The following is a 25,510-nucleotide window of genomic DNA, read 5'->3' as shown; positions in this document are numbered from 1 at the left end:
AGCAAATTTACAACACACTTCATACAAACTCACTGGTAAAGATAAAGAGTAAAACAAATTTATTGACTACAAAAGATAGATTTTAAGTGATTGTAAGTGACAGGCAAAAAGTCAAGAGTTAGTTACCAAAATAAAATAAAATATAAGCACGCAGTCTAAATTCTCAACACTATTAGACTGGGCAACATCTAGACTAAGCAGTTTTTCTCACCCCCACTGGATATTGCAGTTCATAGTGCACAGATTTCACCCTTGAAATCTGGGCCAGTCCCCTCAGATGGAGTCTTCAGCATGTCCTTATTGCTTGCAGCATGGGTGGGTGAAAGAGAAAGGCCCAGCATGTGGCCACTGTGTCTGTTTTACACCCTCAGTCCATGTGCTTGGAAAACACAAGTCCAGGCATGTCTGGGGACATTGCTGAGTCTCATGGCAAGGTTGAGCAATTCCTCTGGTGTGGCCTCATGGAAGTGAGTCATTGTATTGTCGCTCCCTTGGTAGACAATGGTTGTTGATGGGTTGATTGACACCCTACTCGGGTGTTGGCTATTTTCTTTGCTGTTGCCTCTGAGGAGCTAATATCTGGCTGATTCTCCAACTTACAGCATGTTTTAGTGACCCCCATACAACACAATTCTCATAACTTCATATGCATGAATGATATCCACATCTATAGATAGAGAACTGACTTTCAGCAGATCACAGATCACTTTTCCCTGATACCTTACTAGGCATGCTTTACATACAAGATCACACTCATGTATAAATGAGGTATTTGGGAGTTACAGGGCCCTCTCCCAAGGTACAGAATGTCACAGCAACTCAGCTTATTACAGCACAAAGAACTATGGGATGTGTCCCCAGAAGTCTTAGCAACACACACAGGTGAGTGCAGCCCTGGTGAGGACCCAATTACTCCGGTATGGCTTTGCACTGTGGGTGCTAGGGAGTGGTGAGCGCTACACACAAGCAATGCAGGAACACGAGGATCAGAAGTCCCATAAGTGCCATGAGACACCATTCCAGCCCTTTTTTGGGGCGCTGGAATGGGGTCCAAGAGCATTCCGATGGACTCAGGCACTGGCGCTAAGCTAACGCAAGTGCTGAGACATAGGTGCCGATCACCTGAGTTAACTCGGCCATGAAAACCTGTCTCCTCTTAATATGCACATGAGCACACGTATGCACAAACACCCCAGTACACATATAAACACGTGCATTCATTTGCACACACACAGAGGAACCCATCTATGTTTTAATAAAGCCGGTATATTGCTATTATGCTGCTTATGATCAATTTCAGCTGAGAGAAGAAAATGTTTGTAGCATTCCAGAACCACGGGCTACATAGCCTAGAAATGATAAACAGCCCCAAAGGAGCCTTTTCCCATTTCAAATGGGCCTCCGTCATTTTTTCGTCCACTTCTGCTTCTCCAGTGGAACAACGTATACCCCTATCGCTTACTTACGCTCACTCTGACCGCAGGTAGTTTAACCCCATTATTCCCCCTGTGCAGAGACCTGGAACCACATGGGTTAACCAACTGATCCCCGCCCCCTCCAAGCACAGGCCCACAATCATTCATGCCCCTAAAGTTGTTGGGGACTGGTCAAGCAGTGGAATGTTCCTGTTGAACACATTCTGTGTGCAGAGACTGTGTTCAGTTTGCTGTGAGAATTGCTTACCTAACTTTTGTTTGACATTTGCCTATTAGGGATCCCTTGTAATCCTGCACTACAGTTCTGGAAACAATGGGCGAACTGCTGGCCGCCTGGAAATCAAGAGGAATTTTGCCATCGACTTTAGTTGAGCCAGGACTTCGTTCTCCATCTCTTGAGTTCATTGCTGGTTCTAAACAGAGTTAGCAGCACTGTGTGGGCAGCACAAATGCTGCCGGCTTGTGTGGCTGGAATGTATTGGTGCCTGGTTTGGGGGATCAGGATGCATAAATAGTGCCAGGCTAGGGTGGGGAAGTTCATCTCTCTTCAGGGCTGATGTGTCAATGTCAACCCACTGTGCTTTGGGGTCCTGCAGTGTTCCAGATGAGTGTGATCTTCCAGCTGATGGCTTTCTGCCTGGGTCTCCTCTCCACCCTCTTCCTGGTCATAGCCACCTGCACCGATTGCTGGATGGTTAATGCTGATGATAGCTTGGAGGTGAGCAGAAAAAGAACAGCCTTTTACTCAGTGTTCAGTGCTGTGACTAAGGAGCTGCTTCAATTTAGGAAGTATCACAGCACATCTGCATGTATTTTCATAACTGTGTCTTACATAGAAATAGATATCAGCTTAAGGTTAAATGCAAGCTTAAAATTTGGAGAACACTTCACAATGTAGCAAAAATTGTGGCAAGCCCATGAAAGTACTGGACTGATGGTTCACAGCTGCCAATGATCCTGATACATCCCTTCCATCGTTATGTCCCACGTCTAGCCTTGACCAGGGTCCTAGGAACTGTGGGCAGTATGGGGGTTCTGTAGCAAAGCAAGGGGCAGGTAATACCATCTCTTTCCTCCCCCTGCCCTGCCTCATGGCTGCACCCCATGAGGCAGGGCAGGGGGAGGGAAGAGATGGTATTACCTGCCCCTTGCTTTGCTGCTGAAGATGACTCAAGTTGAAGATGACTCAAGGATTAGCCGTAGCTGGGTAGATCCTACACACCATACAGTGAGCACGCAGTGCTTTGCATTTAACCTGTTTCACATATTTTATAGGTTAGAATCATAGAATCATAGAATATCAGGGTTGGAAGGGACCTCAGGAGGTCATCTAGTCCAACCCCCTGCTCGAAGCAGGACCAATCCCCAATTAAATCATAGAGGTTCATAGAGTTTAAGGCCAGAAGGGACCATTAGATCAAAGTCTGATGTTCTGCCAGAGAATTTCACCCAGTTACCCCTGTGTTGAGCCAAGGAACTTGTGTTGGCTAACATGTATCTTCCAGAAAAGCAGCAAGTTTTGATCTAACGACATCAAAAGATAGAAAATCCACCACTCCTCTTGGTAGTTTGTTCCAAAGGTTAACCACTCTAACTGCTAAACATGTGTGCCTTTTTTCTAATTTAAATTTGTCTGGCTATAACTTCCAGCCATCGATTCTTGTAAATCTTTCTCTGCTAGATTCTTTAGAACCTGGCATTTTCTTCTCATGAAGATACTAATGTACCATAATCAAGTCACCTCTCAAGCTTCTTTTTGAAAGTTTAAGCAGATTGAGCTCTTAGACTAACACTGTAAGGTATTTTTTCAGCTCTCAAATCATTTTCATGGCTCTTTTCTACTTCATCTCCAGTTTTGTGCCTGTGAACTACAGAGAGTTTTCAAATTGTGTCCATTGGCTGGTAGCTCAGGTTTTGCCTTCTTGGGTTAGATTAGCCCCAAAGGATCATGGGATGCTTTTTGCTTGAGTGTCTCTATCTCTTTCTTTCTTCCTCTTCTAGGTCAGCCTCAAATGCCGGGGCCTGTGGAGGGAATGTGTCACCAACGTGCAAGATGGCATCAGGACTTGTGACCAGTATGATTCCATTTTAGCAGGCCATCCATGTGAGTCCTGCTTGTCATGATGAGAATGGGTGTTCGGGAACAGGGTGTGTTTACAAAAGCATATGTTACATCGTTAAGCAATTCATTGTGATTTGGAGTTTGCATTAAGCTATATGATTTGCTTCTTCCCACTGTAACAACCAATGCTTTAAAAAAACACACATAAAAACATTCAAAACCTTAAAAACCCAAAGTGAAGTAAAACTTCATGTGAAAAATTTCCTCTTTTTCTTTGGTTGTTTAGATTCTTTTATAGGGGTAAGTCCACTGCTTAACAGTCACATTTAAATGGCATTAAAAGCTTTGATTGTGTGATGGAGTATACAGACCTCATACTAGACAACAAGGGTTTAAGGGATTATTTTGGGCTCAGCCAGGCCCACCCCTCCACACCTGCAGCAAATGCTCCATCTACTGGAGGAATTAAAAAACAGGAATTAGCTCATTTGGGTGGCAGAGCTGGAGGTGAGCAGATCTGCAGCCCCCAGCTCCAGCAGAGCAGAGGGAAGCCTAAAGGCTCTGACATAGCTGCCCAAAGGGGCCCTACTTGAGGGAAGGGAGGACCCACCCCAGAGACAACCAGAGAGGGAAATAGCCCCCTCTCTCCCATCTGTGGACCCTGGACATTGGTAGCCCCCTCTTACGTATTATGGTTTGGACTTCCCAACAGGAAACTAAGATTTGAACTAAGCTGACCCGAGGGAAGGAGGAGAGGAAGTGGCCCAGGGAGGACAGCCTTAAGCAGCTTTGGTTGCCAGACTATTGATAGCACAAAAAGGCCCTGGGTCGGAGCTCTGTGGAGTGGGAGAGCCTGGGCTCCTCTCCCCACAGCCCCCTTGGCACACAGGGGTTGTGGCTGTGACCACAAGGCCAAGCTCCCCAACCAGACCCCAAGCGAAGACCATTACAGATTAAGATAAAGGCAGTGGAGGAGATGTCAGCTGGTGTCCATTCCCATAGCTCCAATGATGCCAACGGAGCTCTGACAATTTAAACCAGCAGAGGATCTGCCAGAGTCAGTTTTAGATGAATTTCAATTGTTCTTGTCATTATTCTGTTCACTGTAAGACAAAGGCCTTACCTAAACACACAAGTTCTACCAATGGACCATACATCGATGTCGATGGTGGGCATTCCCCCTGGCATCAGCTACATTACAAGTAAAGCATGCGTCCAAACAGTGCTGTGCTGCCCGGATTGTCAAACGCCACATTGTGGGTATTTGCCTGGTACCATCGTTGTAAGTGCAGTGGAAAGGGGAAATAACGCTTCAGACATTCAGGCAGTTGTGTCTTGCGGAACATGGTGAAATCCTTGCAGCGGTGAGAAGACTGATACTAGTAACACAACACCACCGAGACATGGCTCATACTGTGATATCTATATTAATTATTATTGTTATGCCTAGGAGCCTTAGTCATGGCCCATGACCCCATTATGTTAGGCACTGTACAACATGAATAAAAAGACAGTTCCAGAGCTCACAGTCTAAATATAAGATAACAGATGGAAATGATGAGACACTACTGCACAGCATGATAAGCAGTGGTCTTATAATGTGGGACAATCACCCTCTTAGACAACATATCAGGACTGAACCAGGGACCTCCACGGCTAAGCTAAACTATTACTGCTTGAGCTAAAGAGCCAAGGCTCTGCAGCTGGGGGTTGTAACAGACTCATGTCCTCTTTGGATCAGAGCCAGAGGGGGACCTGTAACAAACACTCACCCATGGGTTACAATAGCACACATGTGTTACCCTAGAACAGCAGCATGCCTAACACCGAGTGATAGAAGGTGTTTGGAGTCAAATCCACACTGTCATGACTGTGATCTGTCCAGTTTTTGCTTTGTTCACTCTTCTCAGTGAAGATCGTGGTGACGCGAGCACTGCTGATCACAGCTGACATTCTGGCGGGCTTGGCTTTGATTACGCTGCTGTTGGGTCTGGACTGCATCAAGTTTCTCAAGGAAGCGCCCCATATCAAACTGAAGATGTGCTACATGGCTGGCTTAACCCTTGGCCTTGGAAGTAAGTGTTCCAAAGCACTAGCAATTGGCCTTGTCAATAACAAACCTGTGCAGTGGAATGGGATTTGCATCTACTGGGCCTGGGGAGTGGTGGTGGCTGGGGCTGGTGGAGCTGGATAGATGAAAAGAATAGGGAGTGGGCTGGCGTCAGGTCATGGTGGGTGCTGTGGTGTGGCGTGGGTAGGATGGAGCTGTGGTGTCTGTGATAGTCTCAACTGGAGGGAGTGGGGGTGGGGCTGTTGCTTGTTGAGTTCATTGCTGTGGGGCAGTGGCTCTCAACCTTTCCAGACTGCTGCACCCCTTTCAGGAGTCTGATTTCTCTTGCGTACCCTCAAGTTACATCTCACTTAAAAACTACTTGCTTGCAAAATCAGACATAAAAATACATAAGTGTTTCACACACACTATTACTGAAGAATGGCTACTTTCTCATTTTTCCCATATAAGTATAAAATAAATCAATTGGAATATAAATATTGTACGGACATTTCAGTGTATAGTATATACAGTATATATAAACAAGTCATTGGCAGTACAAAATTTTAGTTGGTACTGACTTCGCTAGTGCTTTTTATGTAGTCTGTTGTAAAATTAGGCAATTCACTAGATGAGCTGATGCACCCCCTGGAAGACCTCTGCTGGTACGTACCCCTAGTTGAGAACCACCGCCATAGGGCAGCAGTAGAGAAAAGCTTTCCCCCAATTTGTCTCACAGACAGGATACAACAGGCAGCTACAACCATTAGGATATTTTTCTCACTGAGCTCCAATCTAGTGAGTAAACACTGCCAGCGTCTCTTCAATCTACCAAAAGTACATTCAACTGTCATTCTGCACCTGCTGTGCTGGTAGTTGAATCTTTCCTTGATGCTGTCGAGGTGGCCAGTGTACGGCTTCATGAGCCAAGGGAGCAAGGTCCCCCAGAATCACTCTTGGCGTTTTGTTATTGCCAATCTGCCAGTCACAAAAGACTGTCTCTGCTTGCAGCTTTGTGACGAGTCCTGTGTTTTTACAGATGCGAGGGTGCACGTACCTTCCCCGACCATCCCTGTTGATCCACTAATGCTTGTATAAGCATAGAAAAGTAGCCCTTTCTATTAATGGGCTCTGTGACAAGGCTAGTGCCAAAATAGAGGTATGCATGCTGTCTGTCACTTCACCACAGTTTGAGAACTCCATTGCTGCAAAACCATCCACTATGTCCTGCACATTGCCAAGAATCACAGTCCTGTGTAGCAGGAGATGGTAAATGGCCCTACACACTTGCATGATGACTGCCCCCAGAGCGGGTTTTCCAACTCCAAAATGATTTCCCTCTGCCCAGTCCAGTACTTGCAATCCAGTATTGCAAGGTTCCAGAGTGCGATGACTGCTTGCTTCTCCACTGTCAATGCAGCTCTGATTCTGGTGTCCTTGCACTGGTGGGCAAAGGCAAGCTTGGCACACAGGTCCAGGAACGTGGCCTTTCACATCTAAAAGGTCTGTAGTTGCTGCTCACCATCCCACACGCGTATTAGACTCAGATCACAGCACCCAGTGCTCGTTTCTCAGACCCAAAAGCGACACTCCACTGTCTGCCGCTTCTCTGTGAATGACACCAACAAGTTTGAATTGTTTTTCTCTATGTCCCTCAGCAAACCGTCTCAGAAGAAATCTTCATGTCCCGAGTTGTAGTGGTACTTGCTGAGGTTCAGCACATACAGGAGAATTGTGCATTCTGTACTTGCAACATTCATGAGAACAGTGCAGAGCTCAGCGAGCCGCTTGCTTCTGGTCAGACATGGCAAAGACTGAAAAGTGCTGCATAGGTTTGTGGGATTTAAAAAAAACTATATGAAAATTATGGGATATGGATGGTATTATGGGATGGATTCATAGATTCCAAGGCCAGAATGGACCAATGTGATCATCCAATCTGACCTCCTGCGTAACACAGGCCATAAAACTTCCCCAAAATAATCTTTTAACAACTCATTCAGTCTTGATTTCAGAATGATCAGTGATGGAGAATCCACCACAACCTAAGTAAATTATTCCAGTGGTTAATTACCCTCGCTATTAAAAAGTGCATTTTATGTCTAGTCTCAGCTGATCTAGCTTCAGCTTCCAGCCATTGCATTGTGGTGTATATTTCTCTGTTAGAGTGAAGAGCCGTTATTAAATATTTAATCCCCATGTAGGTTCATATTGATTGAATCACATTCCCACTTAATCTTCTCTTTGTTAAGATAAATAGATGGAGCTCCTTGAGTCTATCACTATAAGGTAGGTTTTCTAATCCTTTAATCATTCTCATGACTCTTCTCTGAGCCCTCTCCAATTTATCAACATCCTTCTTGAAATGTGGACACTAGAACTGGTTGCAGTATTCCAGCAGCAGTTGCACCAATGCCAAATAAAGAGGTAAAATAACCTCTTTGCTCCTCCTCAAGTTTCCCCTGTTTATCTCAGGGATTGCATTAGCCCTTTTAAGCACAGAATCACACTGGCAGCTCATGTTCATCTGATTATCCATCACCATCCCCAAATCTTTTTCAGAGTCACTGCTTCCCAGGATAGAATCCCCAGTCTGGTAACTATAGCCCACATTCTTTGTTCCCAGATGTATGCATTTACATTTAGCCATATTAAAATGCATACTGTTGCTTGAGCCCATCTTACCAAGTAGTCTAGAGTCTTTTGTATCATTATTCACCATGCCCCAATTTTTGTGTCATCTGCAAACTATATCAATGATGATTTTATGTCTTCTTCCAGGCCATGTTAAATAGTGGAGGTAATTTGGTAATAGTGTAGTTGATTTTTCTCTGCTGGGATTACCTTCTGAGAATAAAAAGCACAGGGATGGAGCTGGTTGCAGGGCCCTACCTGTTGAGATAATACGCACCTATGGCAAAGTTCGAGATGCCAGCCTTACTCATAAATGGTTTAGTGGGATATGGGTGAATCAGGGTAGATTCTGAGGTGAATGCACTCTTCAGTTGATCAAAGGCCACTGGAGCCTCTGTGGACTAGGCAAACCAGGCCCCCTTTTGCAAGAGTGCCATTAGGGGTACAACCAGGCTAGAGAATCCTTTAATAAATCACTAGATATTGGCAATCCTCAGTAATTGCTGCACTCCATGTACATCCTTGGGTGCAGCACAATTGGCTGTTACTGCCATGAGTCCCTGGTGAGTCCCTTGGGACTTCTAAGGTGTCCTTATTGAACTCATGTTTCACAAGCAATGTGTAGAGGTGGTTTTGGCAGAATCTTTCCAAGACAGTGTGCACATGATGATTCTGGCAGTCCTGACTTTCACACAAATAATGAATAATGAAGTCACACAAATGAGGGTCATTCTTGTCAGTTGCCAGCTTGTGCAGATCAAGAAGTGACTGGTTCATATTCTTTTTCAAGTGACTTTCAGAGAAAATGAGGATTTCATTCAGGCAGCCAACGACACAGGCACAATGGCATAGGAGCCAGAAACAGAGCTGAAAATAGGGGGAGTTTGAGGAAGTTTGTTTGGGGAAGGGACTGTGCAGTGATCAGGTTTTGTCTTGGTGTTTGTTTTTTTGTTTTTGTTTGTTTGTTCCCTTGACAGGCGCTTAGACCTAAGGAATGGAAGAGACAGTAAAGATGACCAGATGTGGAAGCTGCAGGATGTACATTATCATGGAACGGGTACCCAAAAAGAGGGTTGTCTGTATGAAGTGCTGCCTGACAGAGCTGATGGAAGAGAAGATCTGAGGTTTGGAGATGCAGTTGGAAACTATGGTTGAGTTCTGAAGGGGATTTGAGCAGATGATGCAAGGAAGGCAAGAGGAGGCTGAAGGCAAATGTTAACACACACAGATGCAAGCTAGACTGGAAAACTCTGAGGGGAGACTGCTGGGTCAACGAATGGCTACGCAGGTGGTGTCAGTGAGAAGGCTTTGGATTCTTTGACCCTGGGATGGTGTTCCAAGAAGGAGTACTAGGCAGAGACGGGCTCCACCTAATGAAGAGAGGGAAGAGCATCTTCACAAGTAGGCTGGCTAACCTAGTGAGGAGGGCTTTTAACTAGGTTCACTGGGGAAGGAGACCAAAGCCCTGAGGTAAGTGGGGAAGTGGGATATCGGGAGGAAGCACGAGCAGGAGAGCGCAAGAGGGGAGGGCTCCTGCCTCATACTGAGAAAGTGGGACGATCAGTGAGTTATTTTAAGTGCCTATACACAAATGCAAGAAGCCTGGGAAACAAGAAGGGAGAACTGGAAGTCCTGGCACAGTCAAGGAATTATGATGTGATTGGAATAACAGAGACTTGGTGGGATAACTCACATGACTGGAGTACTTGCATGGATGGATATAAACTGTTCAGGAAGGACAGGCAGGGCAGAAAAGGTGGGGGAGTTGCATTGTATGTAAGGGAGCAGTATGACTGCTCAGAGCTCCAGTATGAACCTGCAGAAAAACCTGAGAGTCTCTGGATTAAGTTTAGAAGTGTGAGCAACGAGGGAGATGCCATGGTGGGACTCTGCTAGAGACCACCAGACCAGAGGGATGAGGCGGACGAGGCTTTCTTCCAGGTACTAATGGAAGTTACTAGATCGCACACCCTGGTTCTCATGGGAGACTTCAATCACCCTGATATCGCTGGGAGAGCAATACAGTGGTGCACAGAAAATCCAAGAAGTTTTTGGAAAGTGTAGGGGACAATTTCCTGGTGCAAGTGCTGGAGAAACCAACTAGGGGCAAAGCTCTTCTTGACCTGCTGCTCACAAACCGGGAAGAATTAGTAGGGGAAGCAAAAGTGGATGGGAACCTAGGAGGCAGTGACCATGACACGATCGAGTTCAGGATCCTGACACAAGGAAGAAAGGAGAGCAGCAGAATAGGACCCTGGACTTCAGAAAAGCAGATTTTGACTCCCTCAGAGAACTGATGGGCAGAATCCCCTGGGAGAATAACTTGAGGGGGAAAGGAGTCTAGGAGAGCTGACTGTATTTTAAAGAATCCTTATTGAAGTTACAGGAACAAACCATCCCAATGTTTAGAAAGAATAGTAAATATGGCAGGCGACCAGCTTGGCTTAACAGTGAAATCCTTGCTGATCTTAAACACAAAAAAGAAGCTTACAAGAAGTGAAAGATTGGACAAATGACCAGGGAGGAGTATAAAAATATTGCTCAGGCATGCAGGAGTGATATCAGGAAGGCCAAATCACACTTCGAGTTGCAACTAACAAGAGATGTTAAGAGTAACAAGAAGGGTTTCTTCAGGTATGTTAGCAACAAGAAGAAAGTCAAGGAAAGTGTGGGCCCCTTACTGAATGAGGGAGGCAACCTAGTGACAGAGGATGTGGAAAAAGCTAATGTACTCAATGCTTTTTTTGCCTCTGTCTTCACAAACAAGGTCAGCTCCCAGACTACTGCACTGGGCAGCACAGAATGGGGAGGAGGTGACCAGCCCTCTGTGGAGAAAGAAGTGGTTTGGGACTATTTAAAAAAACTGGGTAAGCACAAGTCCATGGGCCCAGATGCACTGCATCCAAGGGTGCTAAAGGAGTTGGTGGATGTGACTGTAGAGCCATTGGCCATTATCTTTGAAAACTCATGGCGATCGGGGGAGGTCCCAGACAACTGGAAAAAGGCTAATGTAGTGCCCATCTTTAAAAAAAGGGAAGAAGGAGGATCCTGGGAACTACAGGCCAGTCAGCCTCACCTCAATCCCTGGAAAAATCATGGAGCAGGTCCTCAAGGAATCAATTCTGAAGCACTTAGAGGAGAGAAAAGTGATCAGGAACAGCCAGCATGGATTCACCAAGGGCAAGTCATGCCTGACTAATCTTATTGCCTTCTATGATGAGATAACTGTCTCTGTGGATGAGGGGAAAGCAGTGGATGTGTTATTCCTTGACTTTAGCAAAGCTTTTGACACTGTCTCCCACAGTATTCTTGCCAGCAAGTTAAAGAAGTATGGGCTGGATGAATGGACTATAAGGTGGATAGAATCTGGCTAGATCATTGGGCTCAACACGTAGTGATCAATGGCTCCATGTCCAGTTGGTAGCCGGTATCAAGCGGAGTCCACCAAGGGTAGGTCTTGGGGCCGGTTTTGTTCAATATCTTCATTAATGATCTGGAGGATAGCGTGGATTGCACCCTCAGCAAGTTTGCAGATGACACTGAACTGGGAGGAGAGGTAGATACGCTGGAGGGTAGGGATAGAATACAGAGGGACCTAGACAAATTGGAGGATTGGGCCAAAAGAAATCTGATGAGGTTCAACAAGGACAAGTGCAGAGTCCTGCACTTAGGACGGAAGAATCCCATGCACTGCTACAGACTAGGGACCAAGTGGCTAGGCAGCAGTTCTGCAGAAAAGGACCTAGGGGTTACAGTGGATGAGAAGCTGGATATGAGTCAACAGTGTGCCCTCATTGCCAAGAAGGCTAACGGCATTTTGGGCTGTATAAGTAGGGGCATTGCCAGTAGATCGAGGGATGTGATCGTTCCCCTCTATTCGACATTGGTGAGGCCTCATCTGGAGTATTGTGTCCAGTTTTGGGCCCCACACTACAAAAAAGGATGTGGAAAAATTGGAAAGAATCCAGCGGAGGGCAACAAAAATGATTAGGGGTCTGGAACACATGACTTATGAGGAGAGGCTGAGGGAACTGGGATTATTTAGTCTGCAGAAGAAAAGAATGAGGGGGGATTTCATAGCTGCCTTCAACTGCCTGAAAGGGGGTTCCAAAAAAGAATGGATCTAGACTGTTCTCATACCAGTGGTAGCAGATGACAGAACAAGGAGAATAGTCTCAAATTGCGGTGGGGGAGGTTTAGGTTGGATATTCGGAAAAACTTTTTCACTAGGAGGGTGGTGAAGCACTGGAATGCGTTACCTAGGGAGGTGGTGGAATCTCCTTCCTTAGAAGTTTTTAAGGTCAGGCTTGACAAAGCCGTGGCTGGGATGATTTAATTGTGGATTGGTCCTGCTTTGAGCAGGGGGTTGGACTAGATGACCTCCTGAGGTCCCTTCCAACTCTGTTATTCTATGATTCTATGGTGAGGAAAGTGACCAGTGGATGCAAGTGACTATGAGAACCAGGTAGAGGAAAAGACTGGCTAATGAAGAAGAAATAGAGCTCAGGAACAGGTTTGCTGAGTTGGAAAATGAAGGTGTACATCAGGCAGTAACAGAAGGTGGACAGGCCAGAAAGAAGAGAAGAGAGGCTAGTCCTATAAGAAGAGGGGACGAGTCAGTGGAGACAGTCAGAGTTCAGAGCCCCAGGAGGCTACAGGATGACTCACAGAAGACAGCAAGAGGGAACAAAAGATGAGAGGACTTGCAGCGAGAAAGAACAGGAAGTAGGCTGGCGAACCACACCAACACCAGGAAGGGACAGGTCTATAAAGAACAGACAAGCCTGTCACCAGAGCTGATCCAGAGAACAGAAGGGTGTGTTGTCTGCTTGGAGCTAAGATAGGGGATGTGAACCTGAGGCTCAAGAGTATCCTAATGAGAGCAGGAAAGAATCCACTGATTGTCCTCCACATAGGAACCAATGATACCGCCAGATTCTCACTCAAATGTATCAAGGGAGACTATGCCAGGCTGGGGAAGACACTCAAAGATATGGAGGCTCTGTGGATTGTCAGCGGGATTCTACCTGTCTCTAGAGAAGGAGAGTGAAGACACAGTAAGATTATGATGATCAACAGATGGCCCAAGCAGCTATGAGGGCAGCTTTGGGATGTTCAACCACTGGGAGGCATTCATGGACAGAGAACTGTTCTCATGTGATGGACTCCACCGGAGGAGTGAGAGAAATAGACTTCTGTGATGGAGGTTGGAATAACTGATTAAAAGAGCTTTAAATTAGGAACTCAGAGGAGAAGGAGATGTTCATGTAATCTCCATGTCTTATCTAATATTGACTGGGAGGAAAATCAAGAAGAAAGGACACAGCGATGGAGAAAGGAAGAGCAGTGGGTAGGGGAATGGACATTAAGAGGAGATAAAGTGCTGATACCAGTGAAGCTAACAGTCAGGTAGGCAATACTGACAGTAGAATGATTTTATCCAATTGGATGAGGAAGGGGGGCGAAGCCAAGCAGAAACAGCTAATATGTTTATACACCAACGTAAGGAGCCTGGGTAACAAAATAGAGGAACTAGAGCTACTGGTGCAGGAAATGAAACTAGATAATATAGGATAACAACAACATGGTGGAATAGTGGTCAGGACTGGAGTACAGGTTTTAAAGGGTATGTGCTGTTCAGGAAAGACAAAAATAAAGGTAAAGATGGTGGAATAGCACCGTATATTAATGATGAAGTAGACTGTCAAGAAATTAGAAGTGATGGGATGGATAAAACAGAAACTCTTTGGGTCAAAAACACTCTGGGGAAGAAAGCTAACAGAGATTGTCCTGGGATAGTGATTGAGATATGCTACAGACACCGATGAGCTGAGTTGAATATTGATAGAGACCTCTTTAATGGTTTTAATAACTACTACTGGGGATTGTGTGATTATGGGAGGCTTTAATGTCCCAGATTTAGACTGGAGGACAAGTGCTGTACACAATAGTGGGGCCCAGATTTTCGTGGATGTGATAGTTCCCAGATTTCTTCACCAAATAGTCACTGAACCAACAAGAGGTGATGCCATTTTAGATTTGGTATTGGTGAGCAGTGAGGACCTCATAGAAGAACTGGTTGTAGGGAGCAACCTTTGTTCGAGTGATCATGAGTCAATTCAATTTAAATTAAATGGAAGGATAAGCAAAAACAGGTCGGCAACTAAGGTCCTTGATTTCAAAAGGGCAAACTTTAAAAAATTAAGGAAACTAATTAGGGACATGGACTGGACCGAAGAACTCAAGGATCTGAATGGGGAGGAGGTTTGGAATTAGAATCATAGAATCATAGAATCATAGAATATCAGGGTTGGAAGGGACCCCTGAAGGTCATCTAGTCCAACCCCCTGCTCGAAGCAGGACCAATTCCCAGTTAAATCATCCCAGCCAGGGCTTTGTCAAGCCTGACCTTAAAAACCTCTAAGGAAGGAGATTCTACCACCTCCCTAGGTAACGCATTCCAGTGTTTCACCACCCTCTTAGTGAAAAAGTTTTTCCTAATATCCAATCTAAACCTCCCCCACTGCAACTTGAGACCATTACTCCTCGTTCTGTCATCTGCTACCCATTGAGAACAGTCTAGAGCCATCCTCTTTGGAACCCCCTTTCAGGTAGTTGAAAGCAGCTATCAAATCCCCCCTCATTCTTCTCTTCTGCAGGCTAAACAATCCCAGCTCCCTCAGCCTCTCCTCATAACTCATGTGTTCCAGTCCCCTAATCATTTTTGTTGCCCTTCGCTGGACTCTCTCCAATTTATCCACATCCTTCTTGTAGTGTGGGGCCCAAAACTGGACACAGTACTCCAGATGAGGCCTCACCAATGTCGAATAGAGGGGAACGATCACGTCCCTCGATCTGCTCGCTATGCCCCTACTTATACATCCCAAAATGCCATTGGCCTTCTTGGTAACAAGGGCACACTGCTGACTCATATCCAGCTTCTCGTCCACTGTCACCCCTAGGTCCTTTTCCGCAGAACTGCTGCCTAGCCATTCAGTCCCTAGTCTGTAGCTGTGCATTGGGTTCTTCCGTCCTAAGTGCAGGACCCTGCACTTATCCTTATTGAACCTCATCAGATTTCTTTTGGCCCAATCCTCCAATTTGTCTAGGTCCTTCTGTATCCTATCCCTCCCCTCCAGCGTATCTACCACTCCTCCCAGTTTAGTATCATCCGCAAATTTGCTGAGAGTGCAATCCACACCATCCTCCAGATCATTTATGAAGATATTGAACAAAACTGGCCCCAGGACCGACCCTTGGGGTACTCCACTTGATACCAACTAGATATGGAGCCATTGATCACTACCTGTTGAGCCCGACAATCTAGCCAGCTTTCTACCCACCTTGTAGTGCATTCATCCAGCCCATACTTCCTTAACTTGCTGACAAGAATACTGTGGGAGACCGTGTCAAAAGCTTTGCTAAAGTCAAGAAACAATACATCCACTGCTTTCCCTTCATCCACAGAACCAGTAATCTCATCATAAAAGGCGATTAGATTAGTCAGGCATGACCTTCCCTTGGTGAATCCATGCTGGCTGTTCCTGATCACTTTCCTCTCATGCAAGTGCTTCAGGATTGATTCTTTGAGGACCTGCTCCATGATTTTTCCAGGGACTGAAGTGAGGCTGACTGGCCTGTAGTTCCCAGGATCCTCCTTCTTCCCTTTTTTAAAGATTGGCACTACATTAGCCTTTTTCCAGTCATCTGGGACTTCCCCGGTTCGCCACGAGTTTTCAAAGATAATGGCCAATGGCTCTGCAATCACAGCCGCCAATTCCTTCAGCACTCTCGGATGCAACTCGTCCGGCCCCATGGACTTGTGCACATCCAGCTTTTCTAAATAGTCCCTAACCACCTCTATCTCCACAGAGGGCTGGCCATCTCTTCCCCATTTTGTGATGCCCAGCACAGCAGTCTGGGAGCTGACCTTGTTAGTGAAAACAGAGGCAAAAAAAGCATTGAGTACATTAGCTTTTTCCATATCCTCTGTCGCTAGGTTGCCTCCCTCATTCAGTAAGGGGCCCACACATTCCTTGGCTTTCTTCTTGTTGCCAACATACCTGAAGAAACCCTTCTTGTTACTCTTGACATCTCTCGCTAGCTGCAGCTCCAGGTGCGATTTGGCCCTCCTGATATCATTCCTACATGCCCGAGCAATATTTTTATACTCTTCCCTGGTCATATGTCCAACTTTCCACTTCTTGTAAGCTTCTTTTTTATGTTTAAGATCCGCTAGGATTTCACCATTAAGCCAAGCTGGTCGCCTGCCATATTTACTATTCTTTCGACTCATCGGGATGGTTTGTCCCTGTAACCTCAACAGGGATTCCTTGAAATACAGCCAGCTCTCCTGGACTCCTTTTCCCTTCAAGTTAGTCCCCCAGGGGATCCTGGCCATCCGTTCCCTGAGGGAGTCGAAGTCTGCTTTCCTGAAGTCCATGGTCCGTATCCTGCTGCTTACCTTTCTTCTCTGCGTCAGGATCCTGAACTCAACCAACTCATGGTCACTGCCTCCCAGATTCCCATCCACTTTTGCTTCCCCCACTAATTCTACCCGGTTTGTGAGCAGCAGGTCAAGAAAAGCGCCCCCCCTAGTTGGCTCTTCTAGCACTTGCGCCAGGAAATTGTCCCCTACGCTTTCCAAAAACTTCCTGGATTGTCTATGCACCGCTGTATTGCTCTCCCAGCAGATATCAGGAAAATTAAAGTCACCCATGAGAATCAGGGCATGCGATCTAGTAGCTTCTGTGAGCTGCCGGAAGAAAGCCTCATCTACCTCATCCCCCTGGTCCGGTGGTCTATAGCAGACTCCCACCACTACATCACTCTTGTTGTACACACTTCTAAACTTAATCCAGAGACACTCAGGTTTTTCTGCAGTTTCGTACCGGAGCTCTGAGCAGTCATACTGCTCCCTTACATACAGTGCTACTCCCCCACCTTTTCTGCCCTGCCTGTCCTTCCTGAACAGTTTATAACCATCCATGACAGTACTCCAGTCATGTGAGTTATCCCACCAAGTCTCTGTTATTGAACCTCATCAGATTTCTTTTGGCCCAATCCTCCAATTTGTCTAGGTCTTTCTGTATCCTATCCCTCCCCTCCAGCGTATCTACCACTCCTCCCAGTTTAGTATCATCCGCAAATTTGCTGAGAGTGCAATCCACACCATCCTCCAGATCATTTATGAAGATATTGAACAAAACCGGCCCCAGGACCGACCTTTGGGGCACTCCACTTGATACCGGCTACCAACTAGACATGGAGCCATTGATCACTACCCGTTGAGCCCGACAATCTAGCCAGCTTTCTACCCACCTTATAGTGCATTCATCCAGCCCATACTTCCTTAACTTGCTGACAAGAATACTGTGGGAGACCGTGTCAAAAGCTTTGCTAAAGTCAAGAAACAATACATCCACTGCTTTCCCTTCATCCACAGAACCAGTAATCTCATCATAAAAGGCGATTAGATTAGTCAGGCATGACCTTCCCTTGGTGAATCCATGCTGGCTGTTCCTGATCCTGTTCCTGATCACCTTCCTCTCATGCAAGTGCTTCAGGATTGATTCTTTGAGGACCTGCTCCATGATTACTTTTACTTAATTACATTACTTTTAGTCAAAGTTGCAGAAACTATCTGACGCCTGCATCCCAAGTAAGGGGAATAAATTCATAGGGCAGGGTTGCAGACCAAGCTGGATGAGCAAGTATCTCAAACAGGTGAAAGCAGAAAGCCTACCAGGAATGGAAGATGAGATGCATTAGCAAGGAACACTACCTCTTGGAGGTCAGAAAGTGTATGAGAAAACTGAGAGCTGCCAAAAGCCAGCAGAGTTGGACCTTGCAAAGGAGAGTAAAACCAATAGTAAAAGGTTCTATAGCCATATAAATAAAAAGAAAACAAATAGAGAAGGGGGACCGCTAAGCACTGAGGATGGGGTGGAGATTAATGATAATCTATGCATGGCCCAACACATAAACAAATAACTTGCCTCGGTTTTAATAAGTATAATTGGAACCCTTCTGCCTGTTTGAGTTGGCAGCAACAAGGGACAGGTTCAGTATCTAGGGGTTCCAATAACACAATTCAAAACCAGCTTGAGGCCCCACCCAGTGACCTGGGATAAATATAAACCACCTCCCCTCCCCTGGGCGCCTCTAAGAGGCAATATTTCCCCTCTCACAAGCACAGAGTCTGAGTGTGGCAAAAGCCTTTTAATAACAGAGAGAAACAATGTGGCATTATGTTGGGGAAACACCACCAACAGGATTCATAACACAAACCATGAGCAAAAACCCACATCAAGCAAATTGGGCTGTGTCCTTTCCCTTTGGTTCTTGAGTCCAGCAACCCAAAAGTCACCCAAAGTCCCAAAAGTCCAACAACCCCAAAGTCCAGCAACCCAAAAGTCCAGCAACCCAAAAGTCTCTAACTCTGTCCTTTGTGAGTCCAGAGTTCCAAAGTTCATCTGCAGAGTTCCAGCCTGTGTGGAAATTGGGGGGATGTAAAGAGGCACCTTACATGCTCCCAACAGCCAACTGCCCCGCCTCTCTGTGGGTTTCTGCTGCAGCCTTCACAGCCAGCTGCTCCTCTCCAGTAGCCATCCTTCGAGCCGCTCACCAGTAGGTCTTCAGGCCCCCTACTACTTAACATAGTACTCAGTGATCACTTCAGGCCCCCTGCTACTTAACATAGTACTCAGTGATTTCAGCTCATAGTAGGGGAAGCACCATTGGCCCAAACTGAATTTAGCTCTGCAATCTGTAACCAGACTCCTCGTGGAATCAAAATCAGCTCTGCCATTACAGGGGTCAGGTCAGGTGACTCAGAAGGAAATCTGTCCCCACCCACACTCCATTCACTGAGAATTGGAACCCATGTCCCTTGCCTAGCGAGTGCTACTTAGTTGATGGCAAGTCCCTCCATCATAACAAAAGCCAAGTACAATTCCACTGTCCTTGATTCACATAATCAGGATAATACACTTTATTCTTCCTGCCCCAATAACAGAGAAACTGGGGATCCCACAGCAGCCAAAGTGACCATCTAGGCAGGGTGGGTGTGCCTATGCAAATGAGATCAGCCCCTGGAGTTCTTTTCCATGACCTGCCAAGGCGCACCACCAGATGTCAGAGTAGAACTCATCCTGACTCTGCTTACATAATGAAGAGCTTAGGGGTAGCGGCAGGGTGGCTAATGGGAATGAGGATATGGAATTAGATATTACCACAGCCGAGGTGGAAGTCAAACTCAAACATCTTAATGGGACTAAATCGGGGGGCCTGGATAATCTTCATCCAAGTATATTAAAGAAACTGGCAGATGAAATTGAAAGCCCAATAGCAAGGACTTTTCATGCGTCTGTAAACTCAGGGTGTCATGCCCTATGACTTGAGAGTTGCGAATATAGCTCCTATTTTAAAGAAAGGGAAAAAATGTGATTGGGGAAACTACAGGCCTGTTAGTTTGACCACAATTGTATGCAAGGTCTTGGAACAAATTTTGAAAGAGAAAATCATTGAAGACACAGAGGTAAATGGTAATTGTGATAAAATACAACAAAAGGTAGATCATGCCAGACCAACCTGATCTTCTACTTTGAGAAGATAATTGATTTTGTTTATTTATTTATTTTTGTTGACAAAGGAAATGCAGTAAATCTCATCTTCCTGAATTTCAGTAAGACGTCTGATACAGTTCCAAATGGGAAATTAATAGTTAAATTGGAGGAGATGGGATTAATATGAGAATTGAAAGGCAGATAAAGAACTGGTTAAAGGGGAGACTGCAATGGGTCATACTGAAAGGTGAACTGTCAGGCTGGAGAGATGTTACTAGTGGAGTTCTGCAGGGACTGGTCATGGGATCTATCTTATTTAACAGTTTTATTAATGACTTTGGCACAAAAGGTGGGAGTGTGCTAAAATTTTGCAGATTACACAAGATGGGAGGTATTGCCAAAATGGAGGAGGACCAAAATATCATACCAGACCTCGATGACCTTGAAAATTGGAGTAATAGAAATGGGATGCAATTTAATAGTGCAAAGTGCAAGGTCATGCACTTAGGGACTAACAAGAATTTTTGCTATAAACTGGGGATTTATCAGTTGGAATTGAAAGCGGAGGAGAAAGACCTGGGTGCATTGGTTGATCACAGGATGACTATGAATGACCAGTGTGATGGGGCTGTGAAAATGGCTAATACAGTCCTAGGATGCATCAGGCAAGATATTTCCAGTAGAGAAAAGGAAGTGTTAGTACCATTATACAAGGCACTGGTGAGACCTCATCTGGAGTATTGTGTGCAATTCTGGCCTCCCATGTTTAAGAAAGAAGAATTCAAACTGAAACAGATGCAGAGAAGGGCTACTAAGATGATCTGAGGAATGGAAAACTGACCTTAAGAGAGGAGACTCAAAGATCTTGGCTTCTTTAGGCTAACCAAATGAAGGCTGAGGGGAGCTATGATTGCTCTCTATAAATACATTAGAGGGATAAATACCAGGGAGGGGGAGGAGTTATTTAAATTCAATGCTGACACAAGAACAAATGGATATAAACTGGCCATCAATAAGTTTAGGCTTGAAATTAGACAAAATTTCTAACCATCAGAGAAGTGAAGTTCTGGAACAGCCTCCCAAGGGGAGCAGTAGGGGCAAGAAAAACCCTAACTGGCTTCAGGAAAGAGCTTGATACATTTATAGAGGGGCTGGTAAATACATCTGATACATTTATAGAGGGGCTGGTAAATATCTGCAACGGCTGGTGATGGGACGCTAGATGGGGAAGCTCTAAATAACTACAGAGCCTCCGCATCTAGCCTACAGAGAATTCTTTCCCAGGTGTCTGACTGGTGAGTCTTGCCCACATGCCCAGTGTCTAACTGATTGCCATATTTGGGGTCAGGAAGGAATTTTCCCCTGTGTCAGATTGGCAGACTCTGGGGTTTGTTGCCTTCCTCTGCAGCCTGGGGCATGGGTCACTTGCAGTTTTAAGCTAGTGTAAATGGTGGATTCTCGGTAATTTGAAGTCTTAAAATCATGATTTAAGGACTTCAGTAACTTAGCTAGAGAGTATGGGTATATTACAGGAGTGGGTGGGTGAGGTTCTATGGCCTAGATGATCATTATGGTCCTTTCTGGCCTTAAAGTCTATGAGTCTATAAGGTAATTGGTCCAGAATGTCCTCAAAGGTGTCATTGATTAAATGCTTGAAAGTTGCTGAGGTGCTGAACAATCCAAATGGTATGACAAAATACTCAAAGTGACCAGAGCTGGTACAGAAGGCAGTCTTCCAATCAGATCTTTCCCAGGTTAAAAGCTCTGTGGAGGTGCAACTTTGTGAAGATCTTGGCAGAGTGGAGTCTTTAGAACAACTCATTAATAAGTGGTGAGAAGAACCTATTTTGGATTGTAATCTTGTTCAGTACTTGGTTGTCCACACAAGGCTGAAGGGAATAGTCTTTCTTTGCCAGGAAGATGACTGGACCCCAGCTGGGGATGTGGAGGAGTGAATGAACTTCAGGTTTTCCTTGAGATATTTTGGGAATATCTGTACTTCAGATTTGGAGAGGGAGTAGTTGCGCCCAGAGGGACCCTCTGTTTCTGGCTGGAGGTCGATGGGCTGTCATACCAGCAATGAGGCAGTAAGATGTTTGCTTTCTTATTGTTGGAAACATCAGCATAGAGTTGATATTTAATAGGAATCCCTGGTCCTAGGGGGTTGCCAAGTTTGGCTTTGGATCCTCTGTTCACATCTCTGACTTCTCTGGAGGACCAAGTAAGCCACAATGGGTTGCTGGCCCTAGCTTGGCTCTCAGGAAGCAGGATTGTCTGCAAGATGGGGAATCAAAGTGTATCATGCCTGACTGCCATGAGCTTGCACAGGTCATGGCAATGAGCCCAACTGATGAGTGAGATGCATGAATTAGCCCAAACTGGAGGATTCCTAGGTAGCCTGAAAGGATAATTACCTCTTAGAGAGCCATCTGGTGGGTGTCTGGTCCTGATGAAAGGAGTGACCTATCTATGGACTCTGCTAACTTGTGGGGTTGCAATGGATGGGGTTATTATGTGCTTGGGAAAACTTCAGATCCATGAAACTGCCTGAGGCAACTGACTCCACCAGTGCCTCGATGGGGGTGTTGGGCATTGCAGGGTGCCAGAGCCAAAGAGGGAACTGGAGATGTTTTGGACACTGCTTGCCTATCACCAGGGGACTGGTATCTGAGTGTTGGTGTGGGCTGCTGGGAAGAGGGGAAGGTGCCAACCCAGCCCAGCTCTGCTACTGCGACTGCAGCTTGACGTTTCCCAACCCAGGTACAGATCAGACCTTGGCAGGGCAGCTTGTTGCACAGTGTCCTGTTTCTCCACATTACAGACAGAGGCCCTATGTCCGGTGTTGATTCTTCTCCAGAGCAGAGAGGTGGGGCCAGACATGCTCAACTAGCATGAGCTGAGGCGATGGGGAAGGGACTGGGAATGGGACCAGCTCTGGCAGCCTGGTAGGAGCCAGGAGGGCCATCCTTTTTCCTGGAGGTGTTTTGCTCGATCGGTCAGCTAAGGCAGCCAAGCCAGATGAGGAGTCCAACATGCCAGTTCATCTTTAATACGGTCATTAGGCCAAGCTGGAAATGATAATGCTGGGCAGCCTTACTCCATTTGGTTTCTACTAGAAAGCACTGGAACTCTGCTGCATATTTAGCTAAGGGCCAGCATCCCTGTTGCAACACTTTGGCCACACACTCATGACTTGGGTCATCGAATGTCACTGTCATAGCTCTGATGAAGTCTTCAAGGTGTCCCAGAAAGGGGTTTGATTTTTTCAGGAGCAAAAACACCCAAGCCAGGGACTCCCTGATAAGCAGGCTGATAATCAATCCCACTTGGGCTTGATCAGTGGGGGGTGTGACTGTGGGCATAGCAGAAATAGGAGAAAGAAAAGTAGTACTTGTGGCACCTTAGAGACTAACAAATTTATCTGAGCATGAGCTTTCGTGAGCTACAGCTCACTTCATCGGACGCATGTAGTGGAGATGACCCTGACTTAGGAACGCACAGAATTTGTTGTGATCATCGTTAAATTAGTCAGGCAGTAGGAGCTTGGGCTTGTGGGGAGCAGGGGTTGGGGTTGAAGGCGGCATGACTTGAGTTTTACAGGACTGCATTCTACACCTGCAGGGTGGCAACTTGGGCCTACAAGGTCCATAGGGCTCCCACTAGCTCCATCAAAGAGGGATTGTAGAAGTCATGCTCACCACATCAGCTCTGGTTCTCTTATTGTTTGCAGAGGGACTGCTCAAACTGTCAATGACTGGGATGTGAGTGGTCATGCCTAGTGGTTAGAGCAGGTGTCAATAGCCAGGAATTGGAGCCCAGCATCAGAGCTGGAGTCAGAGGCCAGATGCCAGAGCCAAGGGCCAGCTGGAGTCAGAAGCCAGGAATCAGATCCGAGGGTGAGAAGCAGATTCTACGGACTGAGGCAAGGCTGGGGCCAAGGCAGGGGCAGGGCTGGGAACAAGCCGGCGTAAGAGCTATTGCAGCCATGGGCAACTGCTTTGAGCAGCCACTGAACTACTGCTTTTGGGCTTCAGCCCCAGTCTGCTGACTCTTCCGACCAATCATGCAGCATAGCCAATTAGGCAACCATCCACAGGCCAGCTGTGCTTGTTAGCGTGCCCAGAGGCCAGCTCTTCTGCAACTCCTGACACACTGGGGCTGAAGCCACAGGCTGCCCTTATTCAAGATGGTGCCCATTTCCCTGCAGGTGAAAGTGAGGCTGCACCTAGTAAAGATGGCCACTCTATCCCATTGTTCCCAATAGAGCTGAAGCCAGACTGTCTGCAGAGGAGGATGCTCACACTCGTGTTCTATGGTTAGGGAATTGGACAGGGAATTGGGTGGAGGTAGGGGAAAGAGACAACACCAGAAAGAGATTGGGGTGTAGTGGAATGGGGAGCAGGAGGTGTTCAAGGGAGCAAAGGAAATGGGGGGAGGTGGAGGGAGACAGGGAGTGAAGGATAATTTGGCGGTGCAGGAAGAGGCTGAAGGATGCAGGCAAATGGAGGCTCAGAGAAGCAGAATGTGAGGAGTAGGAAGCTGGGAAAGGTCAGGGAGGGAAATGTGTGGGAAGATAAATTGAGGCAACAGGTGGGGAAAGGAGGCTGTTGGGGAGCATGGAAGGAGAATGTGAGTGGGGGAGAGATGCCTGGTGCAGCAAAGGAGACAGGGAGGGGACAAAAAGGGCCATAGTAGGGGAGGCAGACGGCGAGGGATAGAAAGGCAGCTCCCTCACCCCAGGGTGAACCCCAGGGGTTCAGAGAGATTTTACTACCCTTCTCCTCTTCTCTTCCCCTCCCCAAATATTATATTATTTTGCAGTCTAACTCATGATATTTGAAGCCTTGGGATTGGCACCCCGGTCAGACTGGCCTGGCCTGTTCCCCCAAGGAGAGTGGCTGGTGTGGCGTCTGTAGGGAGCATTCTGTGCAGGTGTTTCTCAGCTCACTTTGTTCTTTTGCTAGGTGTCCTTGGCATGGTCGGCTCCGTGTGGTATGCGGTGGATGTCTATGTGGAGAGAGCCACTCTGATATTACACGACATATTCCTGGGGATCCACTACGACTTCGGGTGGTCTTGCTGGCTGGGAATGGTTGGTTCGACAGGTTGCTTTATGGCATCCATCATGCTAACCTGCTGCCTTTATAGCTTCACAGGTCAGTAGTAGCAATACCAGCCGACTAGGGACAAATCAGTTACAAACAGATTTGCAAACTGTCCAGTATCTTCAGAAACCTAGTAACACAAAGTTTGAAACTTTTGGCCCAGATTTAGGAGAACAGTGTCACAGTTGAAGAATCTCACTGACCCATCAATATTAAATGTGAATGTCACTGGCTAGTTTCCTTCACCATTAGGACAAGTGGGTGAGTTTCGGGTTAGGTTTAGCTGATGTAAACTCAGCCTTTTCCCTCATGCAGATGCAGGGGAACACCCCAAGTGGTGGTCTAGCCTAGACTAGAACACAGCCATCCATTTTCTTCGCCAAGACCATCCTTAGAGAGCACAAAATATGTCTTCTGCTTTAATACAAATTGATTATTGTTCAGCATAATGTCTCTTTAGGCAGAAAAATAATTTAGATAGAGAGCCTGCTCAGAAACATCAGGAGAGTCTCCTTGGCCTATATTCGGTTCAGCATTCTCCACTGAAGTCAATGTATTCTGGATTTGCCCTGGCCAGTGTAAGAGATTAGTTAGCATTTGGCCTTGGTTGTGATGCTTGCCCTGCTCCCATAATGCATACCTTCAAGTCAGCGGCA

General features: G+C 46.2%; 1 protein-coding gene across 1 annotated transcript; it reads left to right on the top strand.

Moving 5' to 3' along the window:
* Positions 1 to 401: 401 nt before the first annotated feature.
* LOC311532973 (claudin-16-like) lies at positions 402 to 24,913 on the top strand (the record flags this gene model as incomplete). Its single annotated transcript, XM_084651996.1, has 6 exons — positions 402 to 467; positions 1,435 to 1,483; positions 2,033 to 2,154; positions 3,438 to 3,540; positions 5,409 to 5,573; positions 24,714 to 24,913. 6 exons carry the CDS (start codon positions 402 to 404, stop codon positions 24,911 to 24,913), a joined length of 705 nt encoding a protein of 234 aa, XP_084508122.1.
* Positions 24,914 to 25,510: the final 597 nt, after the last annotated feature.

Source organism: Lepidochelys olivacea (assembly GCF_965140295.1).
Source record: "Lepidochelys olivacea isolate rLepOli2 genome assembly, chromosome: 18".
Classification (NCBI taxonomy): Eukaryota; Metazoa; Chordata; order Testudines; family Cheloniidae; genus Lepidochelys; species Lepidochelys olivacea.
Note: the sequence above shows the minus strand (reverse complement) of the source record. Positions and strands in the feature narration are given on the sequence as shown.